This window comes from Coffea arabica, chromosome 6c, assembly GCF_036785885.1.
Source record: "Coffea arabica cultivar ET-39 chromosome 6c, Coffea Arabica ET-39 HiFi, whole genome shotgun sequence".
Lineage (NCBI taxonomy): Eukaryota > Viridiplantae > Streptophyta > Magnoliopsida > Gentianales > Rubiaceae > Coffea > Coffea arabica.
In genome coordinates this window covers 21,580,814-21,590,889 of record NC_092320.1, presented here as the reverse complement: position 1 = coordinate 21,590,889, position 10,076 = coordinate 21,580,814, and the positions used below count along the sequence as shown (strand labels likewise).

The 10,076-nt window shown below is 32.2% G+C and overlaps 2 protein-coding genes across 2 annotated transcripts; both read right to left on the bottom strand.

Annotated features, from left to right (window-relative positions):
• Positions 1-1,413: 1,413 nt before the first annotated feature.
• LOC113693136 (UDP-glycosyltransferase 71K1-like) lies at positions 1,414-2,010 on the bottom strand. The gene has a single exon (XM_027211710.1). It carries the CDS (start codon positions 2,008-2,010, stop codon positions 1,414-1,416), a length of 597 nt encoding a protein of 198 aa, XP_027067511.1.
• A 6-nt stretch (positions 2,011-2,016) lies between these two features.
• LOC113693135 (UDP-glycosyltransferase 71K1-like) lies at positions 2,017-2,784 on the bottom strand. The gene has a single exon (XM_027211709.1). The coding sequence runs from the start codon at positions 2,782-2,784 to the stop codon at positions 2,017-2,019; it is 768 nt and encodes a 255-aa protein (XP_027067510.1).
• Between the last annotated feature and the right edge of the window lie 7,292 nt (positions 2,785-10,076).

Sequence of the window (10,076 nt, the reverse complement as noted above, 5' to 3'; positions counted from 1 at the left end):
GATCACTTTAGAACCTCAAGATTTCTTGGCAAAAAATTGGTCAATTACTTCCTCCATTTGTCCCTTGCAGTTCTCGACAGGTCGAGTGACTGCCTTGCATATTTCAAACATGAACTTTTCTGGTGGTACCATACCTCCTCAACTTGGGAATCTGTCCTTTCTCATTTCCCTTGACATTAGCAGAAACAATTTCCTTGAAGAACTGCCTCGCGAGTTGGCTCACTTGCGCAGATTGAGATACCTTAATCTTGGTTCAATATTTTGGTGGACAACTTCCCTCCTGGTTAATTTGGTTCCTTATAGAAACTCCAATACCTGTCTCTCAGCAATAATAGCTTTTTGAACAGAAAATCATTGTCTTCTCAGGCAACCTGTACTATCTATAGTGGGAAGTAAGATTTCTGAACGACTCCTAATTTTTACATCATATTTACAGTAACACGTTTTTTAAAAAACAAAAGCCATAGTAATATCTTAAAAAATGCCACAAAGAACTTATTCAGAACTAAAAACACTTGAAAAGAATACACTAACATTCCTCTACATTACCTGTGCCCTCCACTTGAAAAGAATACTCTACTTTTTTCTTCTCACTTTCTCCTTTCTTCTTTCCTTCCCACCATGCCTCCACCTCTCTCTTTCCCTTCGCTCTACTCTTTTCCCCTCGCCCCCTACCCAAATCGCCTCCCTCCACTGTACTCCTCAACTCATTCCTTTTTTTCTTTCTCAACACCCACTATTCCTCTAACCTTTCTGTCGCGCCCCATTTTTTTAAAGAAATAATAAAATTACGGGTTTGTAAAAAATGAATTTTTATTAGTTTTAAGTGAAAATGAGTTTTTCATTTTTTTAGAAAATAAATAAAGAAAACGGGTCTAAATGGGACTTTAAAAGTGTGACGGTTTTGACCCAAAATAATAGTTTAAAAAGAATTTTTAATAAAATAGGAGTCGCCACTTGTTATTGAGTTAAGGTGTACCAAGTCACCTAAAATAAATTTTTAAAGAAAAAGTAGAAAAAACCCTTTTTAAACGACTCCAAGTTTTCGAAAATCAGAGAAAAGTGTTCAGGAGTCACGTTTGAAGAAAGGAAAGGCAAAGATAAAATCCAAGGCACCCTTTCAACCTAGCCTAGAGCTAGTTGCGTGATTTAGTCAAAAGATTTTCTTATTTTAACCTAAAAATTTATCACATTTAGATGTCACTATATGGATGCAAAACCTAAACCTAGTGGTGAATCGAGTGGGGCAAAATATCTCTTTGAGGTTTGATTGGCACCGAGCACATTGATTGTGACGGCCAAAATTGACTCCTCGAAGAGGTCAATAAATGCAAGTGATGAGACTCAGAGGCAAAAAGAGTAAAATTAGGATTTTAAAAGATGCAATTGATTGAAATTTAAAGGCGAAAGAGATTAGTGTTTTGGAAAATGAAATTTTTCAATGGCCTTTCTGCTTATCTCCTTCATTTCTAGAACTCTTTTTCTTGTTGGATTCTCTGTGTCCATCAAGCATCTGATAGCTTTCTCGATTTCCTCAGCCACTACAAGATTCTTTGCATTTTCCATTCGACAATCCATTTTCAAGTCCATAGCCAGTTCCAACTCTCTTACCAACTCGAACGCATTGATTTGTTGCTCAGCATATACAGGCCATGTTGCAACAGGCACCCCATGCCACAGGCTTTCTAGTATAGAGTTCCAGCCACAATGAGATACAAATCCCCCAACTGCTTCATGAGCCAGCACCTCCATTTGTGGTGCCCAACTACTCACCAATCCTCGATTTTGGACGCGCTCTAAGAAGCCTTGTGGCAACATTTCAGAAATATTGGAATGCTCACCTGTCCCTTTTGTATAGGCCTTTGATAACCGGACTGACCACAAGACTCTGTATCCACTCCACTCGAGTGCAAGTGCCATCTCTGCTAACTGGTCAGGCTCAAAACTACCCATGCTTCCAAAACAGAGAAATACAACTGATGATGGAGGCTGATCATCTAACCATTTCATTATTTTTTAGTGATCAGGCTCTTGCTTTCTGCCCTCCAGGTCGAGCAGGGGTCCAACTGTGTAGATTGGCGGTGTTTCAGCATCGAATTTCAATCGATCCACAGCATGAGATTCTAATTCTGCAAACGTATTTATGATGATTCCTTTTGTCTCCTTGAACTTGGTAGCATGTTTTACGAATGAGGAATAACCACCATGCTTGTTAAATGCATAAGAAGGTATAACATTTGAAGGTACAGGGTGAGAATATGTTGGAATAATTGAATCAGGGTCTGAAGTCTCGAACTCTCTTCCATTTTTGTTGTGAATTGGAAGATAAAACACGAAACCAAGATAGGCAGAGCCAGAGGTGAAGAACACATATGAAGGAACGCCAAGCTCATTCGCTACATCAACCATCGAACTACAGAATAGATCAACAACTATCCCGGCAAGAGAAGTGATGGATTCTGATACTAGTACTTGATCAATTATTGCTGTTTTGACATAGGATCTATGGCTTTCCAAATAGAGAGCATAAAAATTTTCTGGGGAGCTCAAGGCCTCTGATAGATTGGGATCTGCTTTAGGAATGTTGATGAATTGAATACTAGTGTTTGAAGCAGCCACTTCTTGAGTGTAGGACTCCGAGTCTGGGCCAACAGGCGAGCTTATGACCAGAACAAATATTGATAGCTGATCATCTCTTTCAGTTAAGCGCTTGGAGAGCTCAACTGTGGATATTAGGTGGCTTATGCCTGGTGATGGAACAAAAACAAGCTTTGTCTTCTTCATCTTTGTAGTGTAGGAACTGATATAAGAATTTTATTCTGCTATGGAATTTTGAGCTATGCTTGCATAGATGAATGTTTACTTTGCTATACAAGCCTCTGCTTTTTAAGTGGGAGGGTAAAGCATCAGAGACTGACAAATGTGCACATCATTCTACAGTGGAATGGCTAAAGTCAGAGATCCAGAATTTTTTTAACATACTTCTGATTTCAACGTTGACCACCCAATGGTTTTTGAACTTTCAGCTTAACATTATTCATTTGGATTAGCTGTTTTTTAGGATATTTTTAAAAAATTTTACTATAACAAAATTTTTAGAGTATATTTTGGGATATTTTTAGAACATATTTTGAAATATTTAACAGTAGTAGAGTTTTTAAAATATATTTTGAGATATTTTTTTAAATATTAAAAATTTTAAATTACTTTTTAGAGTACTTTTTAAAAATTTTTAAAGTATTTAAAAAACTAGTTTTTAAAAAACTAGTGGATCCAATTTAGATTTCTGCAAAGTGTGAAATGGTACTGCAAAGCTATCGTTTTGACTAGAGCCGGCAAAAATGCTCAAAACTCAACAACCCGCCCGTTAATTTTAAAGGATGGGTTGGGTCAATTGGGTTATGGATTTTGTTGGGTTGGGTAAGAACAACCCAACTTATTCATTTGGCGGGTTGGGTTTTTATTTGGGTACCCAATACCCAACTTGTTTAAAAGTAATTCAAAATAATAAATACAATATTCAATACACATGTGCTCAGCTACTTGTATTTGGACATGTGTTAATAATACATTGATTAATTTGTATTCAAAATTCTCATATATATATTTTCAATCAATTTTTTTAATTTTTATTTAAAAGAAAAAAGAAATTTGAAATAAAAACTCATGCTTATTTTACTTTTTTAATAGTAGTTAAACTTGCTCAATTTCTATAATAATTTATTAAACCTTTTAAAAGTATGTTGTTTTCCTCCCCTTTTTTTTCTTTTTTTTTTGTGGTTGTTCTCAAGTGGCTACTTGCTTTTGTTTGTTAACATTTCGTGTACGTAAAATAGAGTTTTAAATTTGTTCTAATTGCATTCTTTTTTAATATTTTGTGATTGCTTTTGTTTGTTAATATTTCATGTACGTATAAGGTTGTACAAATTTCTTTTTTAACCTTTTAGCATTATATAATTTCGGATTCTTCAAATTTACAAACAAAAGCTTACTTTGTATCAGCCTAATTTTTCACTAATTCAAAATAATGCGATCCCAATGTGGTAAAAATGTCAGAATAGTTTATGAATTCTCCTCTCATTTATTTCTTAATTCCTTAATAATTTTTGGGGACCAATACCTGTACTTTTTACAAGCATATAATATTTTCTGCTGTATATCAAAGCTGTGGTAATTCTAAAAGATTAATGCGATGATAGCATCAAGTATGATCCTAGATGATTCTAATTAATCAGGTGATGAATTATCTAACTCTATCAAATCAATAAAAAAAATACCTTCTAATATATATTATATGTATATAGATCACAATATTAACTTCGAATCAATATAGTTGACTTGTAGATTCTAGTCCAACGATTTCATTTCGTTTGAAGCAAACACCTCCACTCTTCAACTTCATGAGAAGCTTACAATCCGCAAGACAATTAATTTTCCCTCTTAATTAGTGAGTCCAAGAACCAAAATGCTGTAATGTCTCTAGTCACTTAATGGAAGAAAGCAATTTCCATATTATCCCTAGAATGGAGTTCCGATGCATGGACCTTTCACAACAGTTTGCAAAATTTCTAAAGTCATGAATCATAAAATTTTTGAGAATATAAGGACTAAAGTACAAACTTATTTTCTATAATTTCAATAGTATTATACAACAAATTATATATCTCTTACTTATATTTTCAAGTATAATATAATCTAGCATTCAATAATTTAAATATGTAGAATATTACAATTTACAATAAAGCAGATATAAATAGTAAAAGTGTTAATAAGTTGTGACAAAAACCAGTTTGAATCAATTAGTAGTATTAAAAAGTATAAATTAAACAATTTTTTTAACTAATCTATATAAATGTACAATTTATTATCTAATATTCACAATTCAAGCAATATAAAATATTATTCTATTTATGATGTGTTTTCAAGTAACTTAAGAAGTGAGTGTGTGTTGTGTGCATGAAAATACATTTATGCGAAATGTGAAAATGTGTTTATATGTGTGAAAAAAACTTTTTTGTGTATTAAAATGTATGTGAAAAAGTTTATGTATTAAAATGTATTAATTAATATATTGGATCATATTTGGGTCATGGGTTTGAGACAACCCAGTATGACCCAACCCAAAATCAATCTAATCTAAAGTTGGACGGGTTGGGTATAACCCATTTAAATGAAAACCCAATATTAAACCGCCCAAAACCCACCCAACCCGCCCAATTGCCCGGTATAGTTTTGACCCCAAAAAAAATTACTACAACGTCAGCAACCATTGCTAAATAAAACTAGGATTCACGTCATTATCGCAGACATTCACATATATTTTATCCCCTATGTTCAGATATTTTTGCAAATTTGACTGCACTTATTACAAAAAATAAACCCTTAACGAGTATCCATTGGCCAACCGTTAACCTAACCCATGAAACTATGTCCAAGTCATAACAAACATGAAGTATATAGCTGATGTTAGTGGTTAGTGACATTTATATTCAGCTAGGTTGTTGATTTTTTTTTTATTTAACTCAATTGGGAATAGTCCAAACCTAAAGGATGAAAGACCATGAGTGGCATGAGCAAAGATTCCAAAATCAAAGAGCATGGCCTGAACATACACTTGGGTTAATTACACTTCACCCCTAAATCTATACCACAATTGCACTTTGCCTCTCTGAATAAAAAAATTTTTTTTTGACAGTTTACCTCTTTGAAAGATTCCACCATCTAAAGGTTGGGGTAATATTTTATTTTTATGAAATAACCTTCCTCTGGAGGCAGTGGCTAAACCAAGATCGTAGGTCATAGGATACAATAATTTATATTAAATTTACCACTTTGTGGTTTGTGAACTTTTAGCTCAACTAAATGTTTCTCATAAGGCTAATAGACATGAAGTAATTTATTCAATATTGCAAAAATAAAATAAGAATTGTGTATAGGTTGTCTTTTATTATGCATTAAATAGTTATCAGGTCATCTAATGGTATAAAATTATGCAATAGTTAATATTATGCATAAATCTATGAGATGTACATTCATATATACAATAGATAACTAATGTGTATTTGACCAAACTATCCGATGAATTGTCAATTTGCTTGTAATTTATATGCTTAGACATATAAGTGGAGTTCAATGTTAAGCCAAATAAGGTTAATTAGAAAGGACATACAAATAGTATTATACTTTCTTTCAAGGTTTCATTGTAGAAATGGAGAAGGCAACTGTAAAAAAATTCAATAGTTTCAAAGGGGTAATGGTTCTGTTCCCATCAGTTCCCCATAGGCTCAGTTAGGCTTCCCCTTAGTTAAATTAGGATAGAGTTGGAGTAGGGATGACGATTGAAAAAAATAAATAAAATAAAATAAAAACTCTAAACTTTGTATAGGTTGTTCTGTAGCTTTCAAAATATTAAGGCAATGTGGGACGAAGTTAATGGCTATTATCTTATTTATTGAATATTTCTTCCTTTCATTCTACATTCAGATTAGAAAAATGTTCCGTCGATCATGATATTTTCTTAACTTACAATAATATTACTTTTCATTTTCCACACTAACTTCAACAATAGAAAAGAATCTTAAAGGCACTTTACATTTTGTTTCGAGCGTTTAGTTGCCCAAACATATGACAAGAAGTTAGGTATGTAAAACATATTCCAACATTAAATGTTCAATCAAGAGTCATAATTATTGTCATTTTAAAATAGGTTTTTCTAATGGGTGCCCAACTAACACACCTAAATTTCATCCAACTTACTATATTATATATATACTAGTCGGAGGCCCTGCGCATTCGTGACCCGTGTTAATAGTGCATTTGTGTGCTGATGTTTTTTTAATTTTTTTTGTGTAATGTGGTGTATGAATTGATGCAGAAAAATATTTTACAATATGTAAAATAATTGCGAGATAGTTAGTTTTGATTGAACGAGGGTAATTGGAAAGAATTGTTGGTAGGTTATCATATAGAATATGATTTGATGTTGAAGTAAAAAGATAGTAGTGTATATATAGTTATGAAATTGGAGAATATGGGAATAGTATTAAAGGTTGAAAGGCATAACTTTATAGTTATTTTATATTGGAGCAACTTTTACAAGTTCATTATCGAATATGTGCATTCGATATTCATTCATGCCTAAGTGGGTAATTATGAGAGTATAGCATGATCGAATAATATGGTATCATAGCATTTTTTTCTATTCATAGGTTAAAAATTTATCTTCAACTTTGATGTCCCAACATTTGCTTTGGTAATAGAAGATGATTATATTGTTTTTGTTTGGCAATATATTTGTAGTATCTTATGGCTAAAGTAAATTTATGTGCAATTTTTTTGTATGTCTTTGGGTTAATATGTGTTTAAAAAAATTTGGCTTACTAAAATTTCCATGTCCATGGGCTTGACGACTACATAGAATGCGAACTTTATAAGGAAACTTTCTCTTGCAGAAAAAATGCCTGCAATTGTTAAATAAATAAATAAATAGGAAGTTGTATTGTTGAACTCTCTGTTTTCAAACTCGGACCGGACCGGCCGGTCGAACCGGGAACCGGCCAGGTAGCCGGTCCGAGTCAACTTAGAAAACCGGAAATTTTAAAACTCGGTCAAAGCCGGTCAAAATCCGGGTTTGACCGGGTTTGACCGGGAAAAACCGGTTTTTCCGGTTCAACAGTAATTTTTTTTAAAAAAAATTCAAACTTTATAATATTATGTTTTGGCCCCCTAAATTATTAAAACTTATTCGTATACCTCAAATATTTGATACTTTATAAATATTGTCCTACAATTTGATGTTATTTTTCAATTAAATTCATAATTTTAATTCTAAACTTGTTAATATTTATTAAATAATATAAATTGCTACTTGATTGTTCTAATTTCTTTGTATTTTCTTGTTAAATATATTTGAAACATCAAATATATATATGAATATGCCTTTATTAATATCAATATATTATTAGATATGATATATATAATATTTTAATTTTTAAATAATTTTTATTTATGACGTCATCCGGTTCGACCCCTATCGACCCCCGGTCGAACCCATTGACCCCTGACCCCTGACCTTGGCCGAATCGCTATCCGGTCCGGTTCTGAAAACATAGGTTGAACTCTGTGGATATATTTTATTATTAATTATGTTACAATGTTGCTTTTGCATGTGTGCTTTCAATGGGGATGATATTCGATTTGTAGAAGCTAGTGTAGTGATTTGGGTTGAAAATTTGAACTCCAAATGTCATCACTCCAATGTAGAAAAAATATATTAGTGAATTTAGCTGTAGATTGTGATCGTCAATGAATTTTTTTCATCCAGAATTTGAGGATTTTCATCTAGTTTTAGAAACCATATTTTGTTTCCAACTTTGAAAATTACTCTTCTTCTTATGTGTGGTTCCAAGTAATGTATAAATTTTGGTGGTATGACCTGCAATTAAGATCTAAATACATGTTAAATGTGTTTTGGAGAAAAAATGATGTAAATTATGGAAATTTTATAAAATGAATACCAATGTATCATTGCGGCTCAGCATACTGCATCAAGAATGCATTGATTGGAGAAATTGTAATGGACAAATAAAATAATAGTTAGTTATAAAGTAAGATGGATATATTAACTTTTTATTTGTTTTAAATAGTAATTGTACCTGAATGAAGATGAACCGGTGGATATGAGTATATAAAAGAGGTAAAAAGATAGTATTTTTACAATATAATTAAAATACTCATGATTATAATTGTGTAATAAAATATAAAGTTAAAAGCTCAAGGTATACCAAGAGCAAATGCTAAGAAGAGGGCTATGAAAATAATCTAAATTTGGTAGAAACAACATTTTCTTTGCTTTAGCCAGCCAAAGTAGCAATGATTACATCAAAACTTCTTCGGATTTTTTTATGGATATATATTGTCTTATTTTCTTTATGAATATATAAATGTCTATATAAGTTGAAACTCATTGTTCCATGTAGAATTTACATTGCATGGTATATTTTGTAACTATCATTGGTTAGTACAATTTCAAATAAATTAGCCAAAGATACAGCAATCAACTAAAGTAGTTATTTGCCTATTCATGCAAAGCATTCACCATTTTATATACTTTTATATATGTGCGTGTGGTTCATAAACCAAACATTCGAAAGAACTATTGGAATTACGAAATTAATTGAAAAAAATTAAAATATCGAAAACAAGAAAAAAATTTTTGAAAATGAGAAAGACGAATTCTAATTATATAAAAGAAACTAGTAAATTATAGAAAATATAAAAGAAAAATTATGAGCATGCACATAGAGGACCTAAAGAACGGATCATTGATGCTAGGTCTAAGAAAAATTTCCAGAACAAACAAGCGAGCTAAAGAAGGGAAATATCAACAAATAAAATAAGCATAATATACAACATAGTCTTCTTGAGAATAAGCAAAAGAAATGCAACTCACTCGAGAAAGAAGTTTTTGGAAACAAAAGAAAACAATAAAAGCTCCGCGCTCCGCGGAAAATATAGCACAATAGCGGGTAACAAAATTACCAATTGGCCAGGGGAAGGGAAGCATAAACAATTCGTAAAAGGGAAAAGAAAGGGGCAAAACAGTACCACAAAATTGGCAATACCATAATACAATAGGAGGCAAAAAAGGTGCGCATGATATATAGCATTGCAATTATAAAAGTAAGTCAAAGTCAAACAGTGAAGCTTCCAACAAAAGGAGCATCTTTCATTTTTCAATTGAAAGAAGCTTAGAAACAAAAACTGATGTCTGCGGTCCACAAAAGAGAACAATAAAAAATTGGGCCAAAGAAGAAGTAAATTACGAAGCGGGAAAATGACCAATTTAGTCCCTAAACTTTTTTTTCCGTCGATTTAGTCCTTATATATTATTTGTAGCCAATTTAATCCTTAAACTTATATTTCGATTCCAATTAAGGAACTCAACGGCAGAGCCACCGCACCATTTCCTTCAAGTTCCTAATTGAGCAACCCAAAAGGGGTATTTTTGAAATTTCAATGGTGGGGCGGTAACAAAAATTAAAAAGAAGTGACATTAAACAAGAATTATACACAAA